We start from the raw sequence: 23,901 nt of genomic DNA, 5'->3' as shown, positions 1-23,901 counted from the left end.
GAAGGACCACCCAATTTTTATTAGACTTTGTATGAGTGAGAAATGTGCACAGTGAAGTCTTCCATGTGTTAAGCCACTGTAATTTCATGGTCTGTCTATTGCGTCACCCTGGCATTAATTACTCTAATTAACACACCTCCTTTTCACCTCCCTAACCACCAAGCAATGACTCCAGGCCAGATTGCTCAGATTAAATAAAGACAATGAGCTGTAGCCAGAGGACCCCTTCTGAAGTTACAGGTTAATTTAGTGGCCAGCATCCTGGAGAATCTTTCTACCATCTCAGCTCCAGAGAAGAGCTGCACATTCTCAGCTACTCCTTTTGTTATTTCCAAAAGTTCTGGATAAAAAACAAACAAAAAATAAAAACAAACAAACAAAAACACGCTCTCCATAATGTTATTGGCAAGGTATCTGGTTTGGGTGGATTCCATTAAGTTACTGCAATCAAAATTCTTGCATCCTAATATGATTAAGCAATCAACAAAAGTAAAACAAGAAATGGCCAATAAGAGTTTTTTTGTTTGTTTGTTTTTAAATTCAGCCTAACTATCCAGGAACTGAAGAAATTGCAAGGAGAACAAAAGTAATTTGGCTTTGGGGGTCTATTACTTAGCAACATTTGTAAAGTATGATGACACCAAGATTGGCAAGAGCACAGGAAACAACGCTCCACTCACACTTGGGTAGGAGCAGTGTGAACCAGCAAGTTTTCCAGAGGACCGTTTGGCAGCTTATGAGACAAGCCTTAATATTAAACATTCCTCTTTGGCTCAGCAATCCCACTTCCAGGAATTTAGCTTAGGGAAACCACTGGCAAATGTATACAAGATATGTGTTCACAAATGCTTATCACAGTGTACTTTACGTTGGAAAATAACTGTAAACTAAATGTCGAATGACTGGTGATTAGCTGGGGACATAATTATGCACATAATGGAATACCACACAGCAATTTTAAATGCTGATTTTAAAAATACTAAGTAGCATTGAAAGATAGTTATAAGCAGTTTCTAAATGAAAAAAAAAGCTACCAAATTGTGTACACAAAGTCTCACTTTTTAAAACTAAAAAATATAAACATACAAACAAGGTCTAAAAGGCTATGTAACAAAATATTAGAAGCTGTTGAGTCCCAGCATTATCAGATTATTTTAGATATTTGTTCACTGTTGAAATTTTAGAAAATACACAAACAAAAGGAAGATTTTTTTAAAACTACTTGATCAACACCAAGAGTGAACTGTAATGTAAACTGTGGACGCTGGGTGATTATGATGTGTCAACGCAGGTTCACCGATTATAAGAAATGGACCACTCTGGGTGGGGGGATGAGGGAGGCTATGCAGGTTTGCGGGCAGGTGTATATGGGAGATCTCTGCACTTGAATTTTGCTGTGAACCTAAAACTTCTCTAAAAAATGAAGTCTATTGGAAAAAAAAAAGTATCCAGCCCCGGCACAGTGCCACTTCTCTCATCTTTTATTGATCAAAGTGGCCCCAGAGCTGGCCAAGTTTCAGGGGCTAGAGAAATCTCCGCCTCTTGGTGGAGACCGGCAAGGTCACTTTGTATAGAACATGTGGGATAATACTGTTGTCACCATCTTTGGAAACTATAATCTTCCATTTAAAGATTTTTTTTTTTAAATCTCTATCAATCCTAAGAAAGTAAGAGAGAAAGAAAAAAAGCATTGAAAAGTGAGACAAACTGCACAAAGTGGAAAGTCCAGGAAAATCCAGATAAAATAGGATCTCAGAAAATCCAGGAAAGTCCAGATATGTAATAATCACAATTCAGAAAAATAAACTAAAATCACTCATTAAAAGATGAAGATTGTAGAAAACAAGTAAATAAAGCTATACGATATTCATAACAGACACCTCTAAAATGCAGGAACATGAAAGTTGAAAGAAAATGATAGAAAAATATATGTGGCAAATTATAACCTACAGACAGCTGAGTTAGCTGTATTAACATGAAAATACATAGATTTTTGAGACAAAAAATTCATTGTTAGGTATAAAGGGAGACACTACAAAAAAAAAAAGAACTCTTGATAGTCTCAGTACATGGAGATAATATTGTTAGTATTTTTCACATATTTTAAAGCTTCTAGTACCCACAGTGAGTAGAACCAAGACAGCATCTACCTTTAAAGAATGACCTTTCAGTCATGCTTATTTCTTATCATAGGTTCTACCTAGTGAAACGGGCTGAAGAAAATGTACCTGGATACGAACCATGGTTGACGTTGGGAAGTAAGTCCAATGTCTTCTGCTGGTTATGACAACTGGCTTTTACAGCTTTGATTTCTAAACTTTGGACGATTTAAATTAACCAGCATGATTTAATCTCTCTTATCAGTCAACCATCATCACCCTTGTCATCAGAAAGCCCTTATTAAGCACCTTGACTTTACACGGGGACAGACTAGACACAGAAGGAGAACTCACTGCACAACCGAGGTCTGTCCTTTACTGGAAAGGATCAGCACCAACGAGCTGACAGGAAGGGTGGAGAGGATGACAGCATCATGCTTCAGAACAGCACACGAGAGGCAGAAGAGGAAAGAAATCCAGAATGTGGAAGTAGAGAGCGGGGCTTCACGAGCCAGAGTTAAGGCTCCTAGAGAAGGCATTTATAAAAGACATGATGAGAGGAGATGGAGAAAAGAGAATAGGTCAGGAAAGGTTGTTTAAGGGCATATACTGAGGTTTCTACATTTTTTCTCAGCGTGGGTTTAAGCACACAAAGGGGAGAACGCACAGGGTGGAATAGACAGCCATAGAGAATAGACAGACTTGATAATTCAGGAAGTCATAGTCAGAGATGGGAGAGAAGATTTACACACACACACACACACACACACACCCCACACTGAGTTTTATAAGTCAGTATCCTTTGAATCAATTCATTTAATTTCATAAATTGGGCTTTTCTATGTGTGCTTATAAATTATTCCAATAGGCTAAACAAATCATTGTCCCTGTTTTTTTTTTTTTCAATGTGCCTTGAAAGGATAACTCCTTTCTGTAATAAGAGGACTTGCATTGCATAAAACAGAAGACAATAGAGCAATCATTCAAAAACTCATGGGGGGAGGGTGTAGCTCAGTGGTAGAGAGCATGCCTAGCAAGCTCAAGGTCCTGTGTTCAATCCCCAGTACCTCCATTAAGTACATAAGTAAATAAGAACCTAATTACCTCCCCCCCACCAAAAAATGGTAATAATAAATAAAATTAAATTAAAAACATAAAGTGATGTTATTTTAAAAAGGAAGAAGAAAACTAGACATAAATAAAATTTTTTTAAAAAAAGGAAAACGTGCTCCAACCTTTCTTACAGCTCTGATGAATAGGAGACATGCTATGCAACTTGAGGAAGGAAATGACAGAAGCAAAGAGATAGAAGAAGGGAAGAGAAGTGGGACTAAGCCTGTCCTGTGGCGCCATGCTTCAGGAAATGAGTCAGTGTCCCCAGCTGCCACTCCCAGAGCCGCCTACACTAGGGCGACCGTGTGAGAAGGGGCTGACCACCACCCAGAGCCGCCATTCAGTTTGTCTGCCTGCCCTTAGGACTTTTCTTTTGGTGCAGACATTTGAAACCTGTTCTGTTTTCTCCCTTCGTCGTTTCTGCACACAGATGGTCTCTTATATCAGGATCTCCCAGGACTCCATGCTGTCTTCTCCATTGGACGAGATTCCTTCTTTGAGGTGCCTTCCAGAACCTCCCAAAGTGAATTCTGTGACTGCCACACAGCTTACATTTTAATTCAGAATTCAGAACATCCCAAACATGTTCTCCATGTCTGGGGAAAAATCGTTTACTATTTCTGCACACAGTAGTTATCAGGCAAAAAGAAATATTTTCCTTGCACAGATAGACCAACTGATGCAAATGGTGGTCTCACAATTGTAGAGGACATAATGGTTGAAGGAATAGTTCGTGCACATAGTTCATTTCATTCCTCAAGTCACCACTCTTCCTAACCCCCCAAGAGCCGCAGCTCCCATCCCCAGCTTAAAACATTTTAGTGATTTTCCAGTCCCCTTGATATAAAGACCAAAATCTTCACCATGCATCTAATCTCTACCCCTCACTTCAGTTTCCAACACCCTGCCCCACTGTCCTCTGCACCCTAGCCACACCAATCTTCTAACAGCCCCTCAAATGGGCCACAGGACTTTTACACAAGTTTTTCCATCTGTGCTAAATGTTCTTTCCCATCACCCATTTTTGCCAGTTAATTCATATCCTTCCTTTGGTTTTCAGCTTTATTGTCACCTCCTTGGGAAAGCCTTTCCCAATCTCTCTGACCAGGTCAAGTCCCTTTAAGATAGTTCTACATACCTTCCTTTCTTAGCACTTAACCCAGTCATAATTATACATGCATTTGTGTGACTATTTGATTACCTTTTGTCTCCAACAGCAGACTATAAGTTCTGTAAGAGCAACAGCTAGTACATTGAGAGTATGTCCAGAGTACTAGCTCAGTTTATGACATATATTCTATGATATTTAATAAATGAATGAATGCATCATAATCTCTATGTGGAGAGATGTTGCATCTTCATTTGAGAAATGTGGAAACTCAGTCTCAGATTTTATAGGATTTGCTCAAGGAGCATGAACAGGTATTTGATTCATGACTTCATGACCCTTTGCTGGAAATACATCACTCTAAGGACTGGAAAGCACTGCATGGCACAAAGTAGGTGCCTAGTACAGGCTTGCTGAATGAAGAAACGAAAACACAAATGAAAGTAGCAAGGAATAAATTATGAACTTCTACATGGTTTTCAGTGTGAAGAGAACAGTCTTGCCTGTGACCTTGGGCAGGTCACACCACCTTTCTAGGCCTCAGCTGAAGATTATACTAGGTGCTCTTCATGCTCTACAAGTCTGAGATTCTGAACTTCCACACTCCTCATACCTTGGGATTCTATCTAAAACCAGGCACCTACATATGGTGGCTGAGTTACTTAGCAGCCCAGATTTGACTTTACATTTTGGATCATTTTTAATGTATTCAAAGAGCAATTATCACTATGCAACAAGAGGCCATTGCAGGAGCAATTACATCAAGGATAACATATGGTGGCAATAGAAACAACAGAAAGTTACTGCAGTGTGGTAAGCACAGCAGATGGAAAAGCATGGTTATAACCTTGACAGCTGACCCTGGGACTTCTAGATGTTATATTGTTACATGCTAGGAAGCAAAGAATGTCTGGCCCCCAAAATAGCATTTTGAGTGTTCTCTTGGCATTGTTGAATGGTTCAGAAACTAACAAAAGGGAATCATGGATGATCTCCGTCATTCAGCCAAGAGTTATGTAGAAACTAGAAGGGAAAAGCTACTTTCTTCTCCCAACAAATTTGGAAATTCTCCATCTCACTAGTCCCACAAACATGCGCTTATCCTGTCTCCTAACCAAATTCCCCACAAAATTGCTCCAAAATCAAGAACTGGCTTGCCTTTCCACATGCATCTCTCACCCACCCCGTGACCTTACCCATACTCTGGCCTCCCAATGCAGGTTTTTCATGACTTCATGAGAAATCCCAGGGTTCCTTCAGATCCAATTCAAATGTCATTTCCTCTTTTAAGCTTTTCACAATGTTCCCAGGTAGAACTCCTCCAAATTCCCACAGCATTTATTTACGTCTAGGTAATAGCACTGAAGGCCATCTAACTTACGTTATGATTACTTCTCCGTCTCCTGACCTTATCACCACACTAGCCTGTAAGACCCTTGAAGATAGGGACTATGCTTTATTCATCATAACACAGCCCAGTTGCAAGCCTGATATTTAGAAAGTCCATTAAGTTTAATGCTAGGCAGCAACTAATCAGTAGATGAATTAACTATAATGAAAGAATGAGTTCTAATACATCAACGCACATAATAAAGTTTATTTTATCAGGGAGTTTTTATTAACTTCACTTTAATCCCAAAGAAGTAGCTTGAGAATGTTAAGCATTATGCCAATAATAGAGTTTTTAGAAGAGGTAGAATATTTCTCTAATTTTGCACACATTTCCTCATTTATCTTCAAACAATCTTACAAGGTGTTATTATGCTCATTTGCAAACCGCATAGTTGAGGTGTAAGTAGATAAATTACATTTCCCAGGCCATAGGATTAGTAAGTGGCAAGGCTAGGACTTGAACTCAAGTCCTCCAACCTATACCTAAAACCTTAACCCTAAAATCTGAACTCGCCGCCACCGTGCTGTTCTCTCTGTCCTAGTCATAGGACCAACCCTTGTAACTGAACTGTGGGTCATAGTCTTTAATGTTCTTCATCATCTCTTATTACTTTCAATTCACTGAATTTTACTCATATAGAAACTTATACTTAGAAATTTTATAATCCTCCCTGACAGACCCCTACCATGGTTATGGACAGTTATCAACATTTAAGAACTCATTCTATCCCTCAATTTTAGAGTAAGAAAACTGAGACACAGAATAATTAAGTAACTTGGCCAAAGTCACGCAGCTACTAAGAATGAGAGCCCGGAGTGAACCCAAGCCATTCGACTCTTACACCCATGTGACATCATTCACTTCCTTAGGGCATTTCTGAGTCATTTTGGAAGTCCACGTGTCAAGGTGTCTGGGTCTGTTACCCACCCAGGAAATGTCTGAGTCAGTTTAACTGCAGCAACCAAAATCATATGAATGCAAATGCCTTCTTTTCAAAGAAGGCAAAATTCACGTGTTTTTTTATGTATAAAATGGAGCTAAAATCTGTGCCCAGCTGTAATTTTACCTCATCTGCTTCCGTTAGGTGGTCGCAGTTCTGTTTTCATCACTAATTGGCACCGTCCTGTATTAGGCTTACTCCTTTTAGAAAAATACAGTTAAATAATCTCAAACTCATCATCACTTGCCTGGTTGGTCAGATTGTTTTCTCATTTCCGAGACATCGTTGTTCCCCACCATATATGAGATCTGAATACAGTAATAACCACTAGTGTTTACTGAATCTACCCTTAGTCAGACACTGTACTAAACTTCTTCTCCCACATCCGTCACTTAATCATTGTATTAGCCCTGATGTACAGGTGAGGATCTAAGCCCTGGGATGCTGAGAACCTTGTCTGAGGGCCCATGGCTGGATCCCAGATCGGGACTCAACCACTCAGCTTATTCTCAGCCTCTGCTGCCACTATTCCGGTCCCCTTTATTCCCCACTGTAATTAAGGAAAATTATCCAGACAGAATCTTTAAGAAAAGAGTAAATAGAGTACCTGATAAGGCCCAGGTCATCTCCATTCAAATCTACCAGTTTCAAGAGTACCATTTCCTTGTCTGTATTTGAAGAATACCTAGGTCAGCAAAACAAAGAAACTTAGTCAGTTCTGTGTTAGAGCCTGGCCCTCGTGTGCAGCAAACTGTAGAAGCTGACACAGAAATAAAAACCAAAATGCCTCCCTGTAAGCAAGGCTCCAGGGCACTCTGCCATCCTACAAAATACATCCAGGACCTCCTTTCTCAGCTAAAGAAATGGTTTGCAGCTTTGATCAGAGTTAGGGGTGTTAAGTCAGCTAACTGGAGATGAAATACACATTTTTATGTAATATATGCAGTATTATATAGCATGTATTTCTAATAATAAGAATTTGTCTTTGAAATTTCTACTCATCAAATTTTAATGGCATCACTTAAAAGTAGCAGGGAATATGCCAAATCAAAAGCATTTTGACCTGCAACTTAAACTTTTCTTTTATGCCCTTTCAAGGGAAATCAGATCATATTTTGTAAAACTCAGCTCTTGGAAATCTATTGAAAAATATGCAGACAAATGTAGAATGTCAGTGGGTCAAGCTGAACTGAGAGATTACTTTACTCTGCCTTAGTAGCTAAGTACTTCTCTTCTGTCACAAACCTGGTTCATCATTTAAAAATTTAAAAAAATAAATCATCTCCCTTAGTTGTTCCTTTCAGTTACACTAGTTCTGTCTTGCTCTTCATGCCAATTTCTTTCTCCCTCTTGCTATGTTGTCCTGTAAGTAAAATGCTTCCTTCTGAATAATGTAATGAAAAGAGCTGCTCTTTAATTTAACAAATGTATTGTGCACATTATGTTTTACTGATGAAGAAGCTGAGAGCCGATAAGTTAAGGGAAGTAAGCCACTGAAGGTCACACAGCTAGGAAGTGATAAAGCTGAGACCATCTTCATGCCTGATTTGAAAGCCCAGATGCTTCACACACTCACACTGACTCCCACAGCAGCAAAGAGGAGAGACAACGTGCATGGCTGGCTGGTCTGTGCTTCTACATTCTCTTTTAATTTCTGTCTGCTTTAGATAATCAACATGTTTTTACCTTCTTTCAGCTTTAATAATCTTTTAGGATCTCACCATATCCATCAAGTAACAACCTTGTTCTTAGATTTTGTCGCTGTTTCCTAAAGGAAACACAGGAGTTCAATGTGACGACTGCCCCCTCACCTTGCTCTCTCTGATACTGGATTCTGAAGGTAGGAAGAAGGGCTCCGGTTGATCTGGGCACCATCCACATTTCCTTTATTGATAAAGATTTTGCCTGGTTTCATATTTCTGTGTGCTATTTCAATGCTCTGTGGGTTAAAATAAAAAGTCATAAAGTTAGAAATCCTGGTGGGAAGAAAGACTTAGTCAATATAAACAGAAGAGCCCTGTGGACAATTTCTTTGTCTCTAATTTGTCCCTGCTAATGGACGAAAGCTGGAGAACCACAGGGCAGGATGTAAACAGACATGGCCTTCAAGGTTGAGGTCGAGGAGTGCCATGTATAGGGAAGCACCCGAGTCTCTCAGGACTGCTCAGATAGGCACCGTCTGCCCTTTCAGGCAGCCCAAGTGCGAGACCTGACTCAGGCAACTCTCTGTCCCTGTCCCCACCAGCTAAGGCAGAGTTTTTCAAACTTTTTTGACTGAGAAACACAGTTATCAACACATTTTTCATCATAACTTAATACCCGTCAGTATGTGCGTCCTAAAACAAAAGTTCACCAAAAAACTACACCCCACGTGTCCTGCACTATGATACGTTTCAATCTATTTTACTTTAGAGGTTTCCTTTCTTTTTAAAGCTTATTGCAGGCCATGAAGTTGATTTCACAAAGCCAGTCATAGATGGCTTTTCACAGGTTGAAAAACATTGTTGTAAAGACATTTCTGCCTTTGCCAGTTGAATCCCTGGATGAGAGGTAGGTGGGGAGGGAAGGCAGTGACTTTATGAGGAAAAGTAGAGAGGAACTCAACCTGAGATACAAAGGAATGAAAAAGAAAAAAAAATTAGCAAGAATTCTCTGCAAGAAAATTACCTGGAAGACAGGAGAGACAGGATATAAGCTACCCAAACCAGGGATGGGAGAAGACTTTGAGGGTGTCAGTTCAGAGACCCACGTCTGTCTAGGGCTGTTATAGAGGACTTGAAAAACGAGGGTGTGTGGTATAATTTGGATCCCCTTTAATGCTTTTTAGGAAATTCAAAGAAGGCTTGGAATTATTTGTAATTACTTTCAGTTCTTTGATGGGTTTCTTTTCATGTGACTTTGCACAGACAGCAGACCATGTGGGGCCCTGTAATTTATACAGGTCACATGCAAAATGCTTTTTTTCTCTTTAGGTGACTTGCATGAGGCTTTCTGCCGTAGACCCCTGCGTCTCCAAATCAATCAGTGTCTCAGGCCTAACAGCCCACAGCTAAGGGCCAGAAGCTCCAAGGGAGTCAGGAAGGAGAAAGGGAGGAGGTTCTAAGACTGTGCTCAGACCGAGATCCTACAGGGACTCTGACACCAAACCACTGCTGAAGCACTGTAAGCAATGCTACAGAACAGCTCCCCCTGGGGATTTTCACCCACCTTCACGATACCAGTGACCATGTACTCAAAAGTGCGATTGCTAAATCCTTCACTGGCAATTACAAATACAGTGTACTGGAAATAGCCTGCAGGAGCTGAGTGTGTGTGAGTGCCACTCAGGATAACGTTGTCCCTTCGGTACAGGGAGCCATATTTACTCTGCAGTCTGTTCAGGACCTTTAAGACGGAAAAAAATAAAAACAAAACAGAACTAAGAAGAGGGGTAACATAGGACCCTGGAATAAGAAAAAAGTCTGATGAGCCTAATCACTGGTTCACATCCACGACATCCCTGACAAGTGGCCCCTCACTCTATGCTTGCATTTATCCCCTCAGCCACAACATCAACAATATGGCAATCAGCATTTTCTAGATTCATGCTGTATGCAAGCACAGTGCTAAATATTGCACACACTATGTCATTTAAAAATCTTTATAACAACACCAAGAGGTAGGTATTTTTAATCTTTTAGTTGAGATGTGTACAGAAGTTAAATAATCTGCCCACTGATCTAATAAATATCAGAGTCAGAATCTAGATCCAAGTCTTTCCGACAATAGAACCAATATTCTCACCTACTCATCGTCCAGACACTGTTTGAGCACTAGGAATATATGAGGTCCCTACCCTGAGGAAGTTTTTGTTCTAGTGAGAAAGATAAATAAATACATAATATTATATTGTTATATATCATATTATAATATATCATATATCATATCATTATGTCATATATCATATCATGTAATATTATATCATATAGTGAAAAATACTATGAAGAAAACTATTGCTGAATAAAGAAAAAGAGAGATAGGTGTTAGTGGGGAAAGCTCTCTCCAAAGATGTTTTCTCTCATCAGAGGTTTAAATGATGAGCTGGTCGTGCAACACCTGAGTGGGGTGAGGATGGGAAGTATCCTGGGAGCAGCGAACAGACAGTGCAAAGGCCTCTTTACTCTACTGCCTCACTTCCCAAAATGAAGAACTCAATGTTCCCAGACACAGACATTCACACTTATTGGTCTGGGGGAAGCCACCCACTATCCTGCTGTGACCTGAGAACACCCAGCAACCCTGTGGAGTGGCCCATGAGGAAAGGAACCATCTTGTCAGCACTAACTTGCTAGCCATGTGGTGAGCAACCACTGAGGTGGATCCCTCAGCCTCAGTGAAGCCTTCTAACAAGTGCAGCCCAGCCCACCTCTTAGTTCAACCTCATGATACAGAAGTGATGATATGTGACTTCTATTCTAATGTAAGTCAGAATCACCCAATGCAGCCATTCTAGGATTCCTTATCCACCAAAATCCTAAGCAATAACACATGATTATGATTGCTTTAAGCCACTGAGTTTTCTGGATGACTTGTACAGCAATAGATCCCTAGTACAAAAAGACCCGGTAAATGTTCATTGGATTACAAAATCAATGAACATCCAAATGAATGAATAGCATCTTTGTGTGGCTCACACACATCAAGAAAACAACAGAGAGAAAATTAGTGATATTGTTGAGTATCTCTTTTTTTGGCTCAAATGTCTTTTTTATTGAAATATAACTGACTTAAAATATTATGTTAGTGCTGAGTACCTATTTCTATTTCTGCTTTAATCAGCTGAAATCTGAAGTTTGGTATTATTGTAGTTTCTTTGAGAAAGATGTTTTGACTTTTTAATGTAAAAAATTATTAAAATGATCCAGCAAAAATGTCAAACCCAGAGCAACCTTCCTCAATGTAAGATACGATCACCCAACACCAGGGACAATGATGAAAGCTCATTTATGGCAGAGATGGAAAATACTGCTCTCTCACGCACTCAGTCCTACTAATTGGTGGTTATTGTCAAAATCAGTGTGTTGAGAAGGATTCTGAATCCAAATTTGGGCTTGGCAAAAAAATAGTGCCTTTTCTGATTAGCAGTGCTGTCAACCATGTGGGGTATGCTGATAAACTGCCTCTCTGAAGAAAGAAAAAGCCCTCATTTGTATTGTTTGCTAATTTCTGTAGTGTAAATACTCCCCACCATAGTGAATTTCAAGCTACCAAAAGTTTAACCACCAGCTCACAAAGTTCCTGAGTAATTAACCATCAGCTGTCATGAGCTGGTACAAGCCGGTTTCAGCACACCAATGGCCCACAAGGGAGCAGCAGCAACTGATGTGTTATATACTTAACATACTTAAACACATCCATTCAACCTCTTCTATTTTAGGTGAAGAGCTACACCACCCTCATTCTCATCATGTGGCCACTGAATCAGGAAGATCTTACAAACCATCTTGCCTCTTTAACCTCTCCAAGCCCCAAACACTGCTAGGTTACCACATCCACATAAGCAATCATGTGATACCAGGCAAATGTGGAAAGCAAGTATGATATAACTAGGCCAACGTTACTGCCTGCCTTCTCCATCCTAGTAAGTATCCATGTTCCTTCTGTTTAATCCTAATTCCCGTACCAACTCTTCATCACTCTTACATACTCTTTCACACAGTAACTACTACTGTTGCTTCATGAAGAAGTATCTGTAAGGAGAAGAGGAAATGATTAATGAAGGGACATCATGAGAGCATAATTAAAATCAAAAGCCGATGTTCTTACAGTTCTGTAACCAAGACAAGAAAGTAGTGGAAAAGAAAGAACTACCAATAAACTTTAAAGCTCCCCTAACTCCAACCATTTTTATTCCTAAAGAACTGTAATGTTAGCTTGAATTTTAAAAGAAAAAGACTACAGAAATCCTAAACTATAATCTCTGATAGGAGTCAGACATGTGGGACTTCTGGGGAAAAAAGAAAAAGAAGTTTAAAAACTCAGTCATCTAGTAACAGTGCCTGTAAATGGCCATTATAAGCAGCATGTTTCCTACTTCATGAAAGGAGGGGTACTTTAACTTAAGGCAAAGAAGTCACATTCATGTCTACAACTCACTTCTTTGTCTTCAATTTGCATACCATTTCCTATTGCTGATACTCTTGGGAACAGGACATAGAAAGAGCTGGAATTAGTGGTTTGGTTTGGTTTGGTTTGTATATATACCCGAGAGTGGAATTGCTGGGTCATATGGCAGTTCTATTTTTAGCTTTTTGAGAAGCTTTTATACTATTTTCCACAGTGGCTGCACTAATTTATTAATATAAACAGTATATGAGGGTTCCCTTTTCTCCACATCCTCAACAACGTTTGTTATTTGTGTTCTGTTTGATGATAGCCATTCTACAGGTATGAGGTGATACCTCATTGTGGTTTTGATTTGCATTCCCTGATAATTAGCACTGTTGAGCATCTTTTCATGTGCCTGTTGGCCATCTGCATGTCCTCTTTGGCAAAATGCCAAACATTCAGCTCTTCTGCCCATTTAGTTGGATTGTTTGTGTTTTTCTGATGTTGAGTTTTATGAGCTGTGTACATAAGTTGGATATTAACCTCTTATGAACTGTATCATTTGCAAATATTTCCATTGACAGAAATGAAAAGACAACCTACTAAATGGGAGAAAATCTCTGCTCTTTCTTTCAAGTTACTCACTGAAAGGGAGGCCTGTTTCTCTCTCTCCCTGCCCTCCTCTGCATCTTACAGGCTACCTGCCCAAGACCTCCCATGCACCTTCCTGCTAAGCTCAACTTCCCCCACAGGTGGGTAACTCGGTCTAAATTGGTGGAAACTCATAGAAGAGCCTGAATTTTCTACAATACAGTTTAGAGATGAAGAGAGCTAACACCATAATCTTTTTAAGTCTTATTATGGAAAATTTCAAACACATACAAAAACAATCAGAATAGTAAAATGAAACCTCCATTTGCCTTCCATCCAACTTCAGCAATTTATGGCCGACCTCATGTCAGAGTTGTATTTTAATTCTCATCTGATTCCTTAAATCTATTCTCAGTTGTCTAAAAACCTGAGGGAAGGGTTAATGATTAATTGGCCTCTCAGCCTTCTAACGAGGAAGATTAAATGAGAGAATGTAAGTGAAGGTCACCTGGAACATGATAAGTTTACAAAAAATATTAGCATTAGTAATGATGATGTGCCATCAGTAGAGTGGAAAGCAAGTTTTGACCAAGATGACACAGACTGGAATAATGAGGATCACTCTCCTCATTCGATTATCTGCTAGATTGTCAAGAACTTACAACATTGAGGGCACTAGAAACTCACTGGATGAGAAATCAGGAGACCTTACTGTCAAATTCACCTGCAGGCTTTTCTTTAAATCATGTCCTTCTCTCTGACCTTAATCACTTACCTCCAGTCTGAGTCGCTGTGACACCATGCCTATGTCAATGCTGACAAACACCACTCGATTGGACCCATCGGGTTCCGCCATGACGAACGCACGACTGTACAACCTTGTGAGGAGGCCCTGTGCAGTCTGGCCAGTCTTGCTGTAGCCCATCTAAAGAGGAAGAGAGAATCATAGCCACTCCTTCTCACTCCCCTGCTATTATACAACCAGGCACAGACATACAACAGTAAACCACTTAGGAAAGGCCAAGAAAACAATCCACATAACACTGTGGCTCCAAATGAGGCAGTATAAATAAAGAATAAAGCCAACATCACAAAACAGGCTTAACTCTTCTGTGTAGAAAAATATAAAGGCAAAGCAATGCTCAGGTTGGCAGAAGCTATCCACTGGCCCATGGGCAAGGAAGGAACTGGTGTCTCAGGAATTCTGTTACTCTACTGGAGACCTATCAGGGCTTTTTTGTTCTTTGAAAGAAAACCTTTTCTCCTGCTTATCTGAGGGACTGCAGAAGCAAATACTTCCCCTGCCATCATCCCACATTCCCAGGAATACCCAGCAGACTGGAGCTCCCCTGACTCACTTGGTGTGTGACTTTTTTTTTTATGAAGCAAATAGTTTCTTTATGACTAACTAATCCTTATTAAGGGTGTCTCACCCTGGCTTTTACTACGTTGTCTCTCCCTCAGCCAAGTCAGATCACTATACCTACAGCCCACCTATACGAGCCACACGCAGGCCTTCAGAGTGGTCCCTCTCCTGCCTGCCTTATCCTTCACGTGAATCTTCATTTAAGGTTTACATCCCAGAGTCACTTTTCAGAACAGACAACAGGGAATAATTCCTAGAAACTAAAGACTACTTGGTAGGAGGGAGAAAAATGCCATCAGGCAACCTCAAGCTCTGATTTCCTAGGGAAGGGCTGATAGAAATGGATATGTCAACCATCAGAGCCAAGAAGTTGAAGCCAGCGGCCAGTAGGTCACACCTGACCCACAGGAGAGTTTTACTTGGCTAATACAGTGTTGGACCATACTAGGTTTCCAGGTTTAACTGAAGTGGCTTACATTTTCCAGCTGAGAGATTTAAATCCTCAGATCTTCAATCCAAAAATTTTCTTGCTTGTCTTGAAAAAACGGAGTTAGGGCAGCCCTAGGTCCACACTTTTATATGGTAACAATCAGCTAAAGCCATGCAACTTTCCAGTTGCACTTTAGTCCCCGTCACTTTCTATTGCCCCCCAAACTGAGGATTTACTAGACATTTAATACCTTACACGGGTCTGTCTCAGTTATTTATGGTACATGCCTATCCCTTGTAGTATTTTGATTTGCGCCCTCTGCCACTTCCACTCATAAAAAAAATGGCCAAATGATGTTACAAGGGAGTTGTGGTTAAATAAAAGTTCTCCTTTTCCTTATAGTATGATATTCATAATGTTAGAAGGCAGTGAATTCAGTCAGAAAGATTATGACATAATAATTAGGAATAAATGCAGGGTGCAAAAAATAAATAATAAAGTTACTTGTTTCACAGTGTCCTTGAGGATCTCGTAATTTACCTACCAAATTGATATCTGCTACTTGTCCTGTGCAGTCAGCTCGTCCAACGCCAATGTGGTAGCCGCTGAAGTTCTGAAACAGAGTCGGCTCTGGGGTGCTGGGGGTTGGAGACACCAGAGTGGGTGTGGGGCCCTGGGCGAGGGTTGTTGAGCCTTGAGGGGCCGTGGAGCCCTCTGTGGCCGGAGAGCTCTGAGTGGTCAGCAAGCCTGAATCTAAATACAGAATAGGAGTGTTGTAGAAATAACATCTCCGCCCACTGATTTGTTGGCATCAATTACAACACACAGATTCAGGTTCCTAAGGAAGAATATTCACTTTTATTTAAGATATATGATGAGAAACATCTCAGGAACTTATTTTGTATCATAATTCTGAGGAGGATCTTTATCTTGGACTGGAGATGTTCAGCCCCACAGTCAAGGTCTCTGTCAAATGTCCTTCGACTTCTCACAAGCCATTCCTCGTCAAACCCATCACCCTTCACTCACTTACCCTGTACTTCTATTCCAGCCAGACGAATCAGGTGCCAGGTTCCTGGCACACAGTCTACTAAGTCCAGCCTCTGGGGATTTGCTCCTACCAATCTCTCCATCCAGAGACCTTACTCCTTTCTGGTCCACCGATCAATCTCCATCAGAGCTGGTTCATTCCCATCACACCCAGATCCAGCTCTACCTCGCCTCTCCAGGATGCTGCCCCAGCTGTCTCTATCCTTCTCTGATCCTCCTCAACCTCCTGAAAAAATTTATTCTCCATGCAACCTAGATCACTGTACACTTGTTAACATTGTTCCACCTTATTTTAATTATTATCATATCACCGTATATACATAGGTTTGTGTAACATATATATTTCATATTAATATCTCACAGACACACACACGAGTGTCAAGGGAGGCAGAATGGCATAGAAACTAAGAGGGCAGGTATCAGAAACAGTCTGTGTCTGAAAACTGACTCCACCTGACTTTACTAGCTGAACAAATGACTTACCCTACTTTACCCCAATTTTTCTCATGTATACCATGAAGATGTAATACCCTACTTAATAGGCTGGTTTGAACAATAAATATGTTAATACATATTCAAAATTTAGAACAATGACTGGCATATAGCTTTGACTTTATTTACATATTTAGACATCTTACATATACATTGTATTTGTTTGTTTGTTTCCACCCTAGACAATAGCCAGGGGTGGCCAAGGCAACAAATGTGGGTGTCACAATGCATTAGTGTCAGAATGTACTCAGGCAAGAGATAAATAGTAAACTCCTTCTGGGATCCTAGAATTTGGGAGCTCAAGAAAACTTAGAAATCACATAGTCCAATCTCTTCCATTTTATGTATACGAAAACTGAAACCCAGAGAAACGACTTAACCAAGAATTCATGCAGAACGTATGATGAGTCAAGTGCCCAACCCGGACCCTTCAACTCGGAATCTGGTGCTCTTTCATCCACATCCTTAGTATAGTTAGAATCCATGTTTTCTCATCCCCAATCACATTTTCCACGAGACATCAGTATTGCGAGGAAGGAAATAGGCACCTTTGCTATTGCCTCATTGATATCAACACAGGAGTGTAGCACCACCCAAAGCCAGATCTAATCCCGTAGTCAAGGGGATTCTCTCTAATCTCAGCGTCTCAGTTTCCACATCTATAAGACGATACTAAGACTAGCATCTCCCTTTATGGGAGTTTTGTGAGAATTAAATGAGAAATTTATGTAGAACTTATTATAATGCTTAACACGAAGTAACTTTTCAATTAACAGAGAATTCAACTATGAGAATAGTTACTATAATTATTAATAACGTCCCTCAGTCTAAGGCTCTTGATTTTCTAATTTTAAGAGCTAAAACTAAGTAAATCCTATGGGTTCTTTCATTTCTAATGGGCAAGAATCCACTTGGCCCACTCCCAGAAAAGAGGATTTCTGTTCCTCTGAGTTTGCCGGGAATTCAAAGCATGAGGACAGGTAGAGAATGTATTGGAAAAGAGAAGAGGCCACAAAAGAGAAAACTGAGGTGAAAAATGCCACCTCCTTCTCCACTGGGCCTGAGGTCAGCCCTGCCTTTACTTTGGTGGAAGCATTCAATCGCCACCTGGCCTCCCTACTTGTTTATCAGGTATATAACCTGTCATCAAAGTAGAGGCCCCATCAAAGACCCATGAACCCAATATTGCCTATTAAGTGTAGCCTAGATAGACCTTTAGTTTTTGAAAACTATCATTAAAAAATGAATTAAAAGATGTCTAGAACCCTCCCCCAATTTCCAGTTTCCCTTGAAAACTCAGGAGAGTTGAGTCCATGTGACATCAGGACAACAAGCAGCTGGCACTCAGGAGGGGCTGTGGACAGACACCCCATCACCAGAATCATTCCCACCCCAAGCCTGGTCCACCTCCCCACCCCCTCATTTATGGAACTTCATTGTTCCTCATACGATGTGAGTTCAAAGCCCCCTTCTCTAAAGCTTTTTACAAACTAATTGACACTCACTGAGTCTTTCATTTTCTTTTTGCCCTCAGAGAAAATGATGCCAGAAAGGAGGCAAAGAGAAAAAGAAGAGGCTGAGGGAAAAAGCTCACATAACTGGGCCTTGAAGAATCCTGAACTGTGCTTAGATCAGTAGAAAAGTGAGACAAATAAGTGCGTGTCAGAATGCCTGTCAACTGGCTATTTGAGGGCAAAGGTAAACTTGATAAAAACTGCTATCAGTGCAGAAAGGGCAATCAATGTAAAGGGTAGATGACCATCCCAGGCTGCTTAAGTGCACAATGAACTGCCCTGTTATCACCATTATCAGCTGACACTGTTTCTTGCCTTAATCAAGAAATTTCCAGGCTAGGAGTAGCATCCAAAAAAACCCATGACACTTTTACCTTTGTGATTTTCAACGGTCCCACTGGTGATAAACAAGAGGGTGAGAAGGGCCACTGTGATCCCAGTCATCATCACAAGGAGGAAAACCAGGAATGCCTCTAACATGGAAAAGGTGCGTTTGGCCATTTCTCCTGAGAAAAAGCAGAGATGGATGAAGAAACATGGAAGAGGAAAAAAACAGACAGAGGTCGCCAACTAAAATACGTATGCATCAAGCCGTCCAAGGCTAAGATGTCCGGGCTCTTTCATCTGAACAGACCACACCAGGGATGGCGAGTGCAGAGCACTTGGCGCTGGTTCCACATCCCAAGTCTGCAGAGGACAACACCAATCAATTACAGCATCTTTGATGAGCTCAGATGGCGTTGCCAATTCCTTCTCAGCACGCTACTCATCCTGGAAGCCGGCACCCATCTTTCGGCCTTGGCGACTAAGCTAAAATCTATTTGTATTCTTCAGATATATCGTACTGCTTTCATTTATAGCAATGATGCTCTCTGTGCATGGGTCCAGGTTGGAGCACTTCTTTCAGCAGGGATAACTGATGTACCCACACTGCTTGTACTTGTGAGAAAGCTGACTGGGGTTAGGGCTATACTCTGTGGCCATGGAATAAGTAAAATTATCTTGCCCATGTGGAGGTGAAAAACGTAACTTTGGCCTTTAAACTTCATATCCTAAGCGGGGTGTGGAGGGTATAGCTCAGTGGTAGAGTGCGTGCTTAGCATGCACAAGGTTCTGGGTTCAATCCCCAGCACCTCCATTAAATCAATCAATCAATCATATTACCTCCCCTCCCCCCCCAAAAAAAAACAGGGGGAAAAAAACCTTCATGTTCTAACTTCCAATTACTACCTGAATAGAATAGGAAATAGCATAGAAAAGGGGACTGGCATGCCATTGCATTCTACAAAAGCAGAAAATGTCCTTATAGATTCCTTAAGATACATTAGCAGTAGAATTCATCATCACTTAGAGGGACTTTAGAAGCTAAAAATCCACATATTAGAGCAGGAGATAGTATAATATGATGGTTGGAAACTGGATTCTGACAGTTTGGTGCCAGAGGTTCAAATCTCATTTCTGCCACTTACTGATGACCTTGGGAAATCATCCTTAACACTGAGCCTCAGTTTCCCCATCTGTAAATAAGGATATGATGATGATAATTTTAAGTATCTATCTTGTAAGTTTTATAAAAATAAGATGAGATGACACAAGAATAATTTATTTGTTCCATGGAATGTAATAAGTGTTTAGAATGTTAGCATTTAGCATTAGGTTCCAAAACAGCAAAGACTCCGTGCTGCTCCCTGTCCTTTAAGAGAGTTTACGACAGACAAATACTAAAGAATTACTGGAATCAGAGGTGGGAACTTCAGAGTCCATCTTCTTAACCTTAAGGAAGCTTAAGTAATAAGATGGAACTGGAATCCGAAGACTTGCCTCTCAAATGGGTAAAATGTGGCTAAGATGCTGCCATCTCCAAGAGTTGTGAAGTGGCAACAAACAGATGTGTTTGGTATGGCCCAATTTTTTGTTTCAATTTGACTTAGTCAACAAGATAAAAGACAGAACTTACAGTTTATGTGTAAAAATAGAGTCTACATTTACAAATCAAGAATACATTTCAAAAGATTTCATAAAATATGGCAACACTGAGCCAGCATCCCCATGTGCCAAGAGGTTTGTAAAACCTAATCACTTTAAGACAATAGACGCTCAGAGAGAAAAAAAAAAACTTCATAATGGTGAAGATCTTGAGAAGGGATACATTTATTCTCAAAATAGGACAATCTTGTGAGTGGCTATCTAATTTCCATCTCCATAAAGCTTGACTCTTGCCGTTTATGCAGTAATCACTGGTAGTATAGTTTCTTCTGGTTTAACGTGAAGGCTGCCTGTGTGATTGAGATTCCTAGATCCCCTACATTTATGTGTCTGTTCATGATGGGCCACCATTATTATATTAACCTGAGGAAGTTTCCATTCCCTGCAACCAGAGGAACCCACCTAAAACAGTGTTCTTCTAAACCTCTTTCCATGCATATGTAATATAAAATTTTCTTTTACAAAATCAGATCATATGATATAAATGTTTATGTACTGATTGTTTAACAATATATGTTAAATGTCTATCTATAACAACAAATGTTTGTATATAGTAAAAAATATATATATATATAAAACCAAAAACAAACAAAAAAACCTTAGTGGCTTTAGATGGGGCATGCCTTCTCTAACCTGCCACTGTGGGCCTTATGTAAGTTGCTACCTGGTCTTTGTAATAATTTTATTTTGCAAACCCTGGACTAAAGGTTAAAAGTCAATCTCCTAGCAAACACTTCAGAGGCAGGGCTGAACTGGGAATAGACAACGAGCCTGGAACCTCTTCTCAAATTTCCTAGTTATGTGTAGGCTTTCCTCAACCATTTATCACCACCATGATCACCTTCACCACCACCATCAGGGACAACTTCAAATTTAGAGCAAAACAAATTAGTTCTGTGTCTTGATCCCAACTTTCACTGTTAGCCCTGAGTCTGAAAGCATATCTAAGATATGCTTCTGAATTCTGGATGATTCAAAGAGGTTTACTACTCATTAGCTGTTCTTTCCATTGCAAATTTCAAACCTCGTATACCTAGTTCTTGCTCAAAGCTTTGGTTTCTATGAGCCTTCCTACTAGCTGAGATAGCTTCTGCACAGAGAAGGCAATTTAAACTGTTTGGCTGGACCTCTCAACTCCAGAGAGTGACACGCACATATGTAAATGTGGCCACTTGGTAAGAGCCTGTGTTACAAATAGACATAATATGAGATATATATGTTTGTGTGGGTGTGTATATATATATTTTTTTTTCTGCTAGTTTTGCTGTGAACTGATTGCCACCACTGGCCTTTTGCACATGTCAACAATGGCACTTGATTTAACATTAGTTTCCATGTCTTACTTGGATTTTAATAATGTACCTCATGCATTTCACCACTCTATTTAGCTGTCAGAATTACCACCAACAAATTACCGTTATTTTTGAACCCATTAGCACTATTACTCATAAGTGATTAAAATCTGAATTTGAATATGAAAGCAAAGACTTTATCTCCCTTCAGAAGGCAAATACATCTTGGAGAGCTGAACCAATAACATTTTAAAGGATCATACATTTCCGAATAGTTCCCACTTACTCTAGTGTAATCCTGCAAGGTCCATGATGGGGCTCTAATGACACAATAGCAAGCCACTTGCCACATCTTTGTCACTCTGAGGTCCCTATTTGTCAAGACTGTGACAGTAAAAAGTAGTATTTTGGCAAAATGGGTTTCCAAAGCTAAGAAAACGAGATTTCATCAAGATTTCTGACACAATAGAATGATTCAAGAACCCTCCCTCGCTCTCCAAGAAAATACAAGCATTCTTACCTGATTCAACCACTCAAAAGAGTTTCCGTGTCCCAGGAAAGCAAATAACAGCCCAGAATTCTGTTCTCCTTCCCCTGGAAGGTTGCTTGGCTGAGACTTTTCAGTGCTTTCTGAAATCTACTGAGGAAAGATTTTCACAGTCATGTCCAGAAGAGTTCAAGTTCTCATTAGCGTACCTCTGTGGGCTCAGTACATGGATTGAGATTAAAGGGTATTGATAACAAATGGCTTATTAGCAAACTCTCTCCTGTGACTACCTGATAGTGAGGTAGAAGTTGCAGTAGGCCTGCTGGGCTGAAGGTCACTTCAGATCTTAACACAGCCCTCTCAGCACGTCAAGTTCTGTGCGATGTCTACAACCTGGATCACAAAAAAAGAGCACCTGCTTTACTTACCACTTGGTCACTCAGTCAGCAATCAAGAGGGAGTGATAATGTATGCTGGACATTAGCGTGGGCTGTGGGTCCCCTAGGGCAATGTTTATAACAATTTCAGAACAGAAAAGTGATTTTAATTTTTACATTCTCATGGACAAAAAGAATGCAAAGCTTTAGATGAAGAATGTGAATAATGAATATATAGCAAGAAGAGAATGTGTGCATCCATTCAAAACTATATTGAAGGGTAACCAAGACATGGAAACAATCTAAATGTCCATCAACAGATGACTGGATAAAGAAGCTGTCATATATTTATACAATGGAATACTACTCAGCCACAAAAAAGAATAAAATAATGCCATTTGCAGCAACATGGATGGACCTGGAGATCATCATTCTAAGGGCAATAAGCCAAAGAGAGAAAGAAAAATACCATATGATATCATTCACATGCTAAGAGTGATATCATTCACTTGGAGAATCTAAAAAAAAGAAAAGACACTAATGAACTCATTTACAAAACAGAAATAGACTCACAGACATAGAAAACAAACTTATGGTTACTGGGCGCTAGGGGGAAGAAGAGTGGGAAAGAATAAATTGGGAGTTCAAGATTTGTAGATACTAACTACTGTATATAAAATAGATATACAAGTTTCTTCTGTATAGCACAGGGAACTATATCCAGTATCTTATAGTAACCTATAAAGAAAAAGAATATGAAAAGTAATATATATGTATATGTATGACTGAAACATTACGCTGTACACCAGAAATTGACACACTGTAACTGACTATACTTCAATAAAAACTATATTAAAGGAAATAATTTAATGGCAAAAAATTACTAAATGTTGTTTTAAGTTTACAAAAATGGGATCATAATGTTTTGTAAAGTAAACATTATTTATATGTGTGTGATCATAAAGACTGTAAGAAAGTGCAGAAAAAAATGTTAAGAAGCAATTATCTGGTGATAAGATTATGGGTGAATTTTGTTTTCATCTTTTTGATTCTTGGCATTTTCTGTAATAGCCATATAGCATTTTTGTAATGGGGAAAATAACATGTTTTCCCTCATCTCGAAGAATATATACTGTGTAACAGCATGAAGTTAAGCAATGGCCCATGAGAAACAGAGAAAGAAGCAGACCAAAAAAGAGAAAGGGCCCAGATAAATAAAACCAGAAATGAAAAAGGAGAAGTAACAACTGGTACCACAGAAATACAAAGGATCATAAGAGAGTACTATGAACTATTATACACCAATAAAATGGACAACCTAGAAGAAATGGACAAATGCCTAGAAAAGCACCATCTCCCAAGACTGAACCAAGAAGAAATGGAAAATATGAACAGACCAGTAATGAAACTGAATCAGTAATAACACAATTCCCAACAAACAAAAGTCCAGGACCAGATGGCTTCACGGATGAATTCAACTAAACATTTGCAGACGAGACAACACCTATCCTTTCCAAACTATTACAAAAATAGTCCACTTTTCAAATTCATTCTGTGAAGCCAGCATCACCCGGAT

The 23,901-nt window shown here is 39.8% G+C and overlaps 1 protein-coding gene across 10 annotated transcripts in view; it reads right to left on the bottom strand.

Annotated features, from left to right (window-relative positions):
- LOC102509981 (neutral ceramidase) overlaps positions 1-23,901 on the bottom strand; it is a 90,287-nt gene that overhangs the window by 39,655 nt on the left and 26,731 nt on the right. For 3 of the 10 annotated variants that reach the window (XM_032491403.1, XM_032491401.1, XM_006181683.3), the window contains 8 exons: positions 22,239-22,341; positions 21,982-22,101; positions 18,558-18,689; positions 15,672-15,880; positions 14,107-14,256; positions 9,861-10,037; positions 8,465-8,592; positions 7,261-7,338 (listed from right to left, as the gene is read on the bottom strand). In XM_032491403.1, coding sequence (XP_032347294.1) covers positions 7,261-7,338; positions 8,465-8,592; positions 9,861-10,037; positions 14,107-14,256; positions 15,672-15,880; positions 18,558-18,684 — 869 coding nt within the window. In that variant the 5' untranslated portion in view covers positions 18,685-18,689; positions 21,982-22,101; positions 22,239-22,341. The remainder of the gene's footprint in view (positions 1-7,260; positions 7,339-8,464; positions 8,593-9,860; positions 10,038-14,106; positions 14,257-15,671; positions 15,881-18,557; positions 18,690-21,981; positions 22,102-22,238; positions 22,342-23,901) is intronic. The other 7 variants (XM_032491408.1, XM_032491405.1, XM_032491404.1 and 4 more) reach the window with 4 other exon arrangements.

The sequence above is a fragment of the Camelus ferus genome, chromosome 11 (genome assembly GCF_009834535.1).
Source record: "Camelus ferus isolate YT-003-E chromosome 11, BCGSAC_Cfer_1.0, whole genome shotgun sequence".
NCBI classification, from domain to species: domain Eukaryota; kingdom Metazoa; phylum Chordata; class Mammalia; order Artiodactyla; family Camelidae; genus Camelus; species Camelus ferus.
This window is presented reverse-complemented; position numbering and strand designations above follow the sequence as displayed.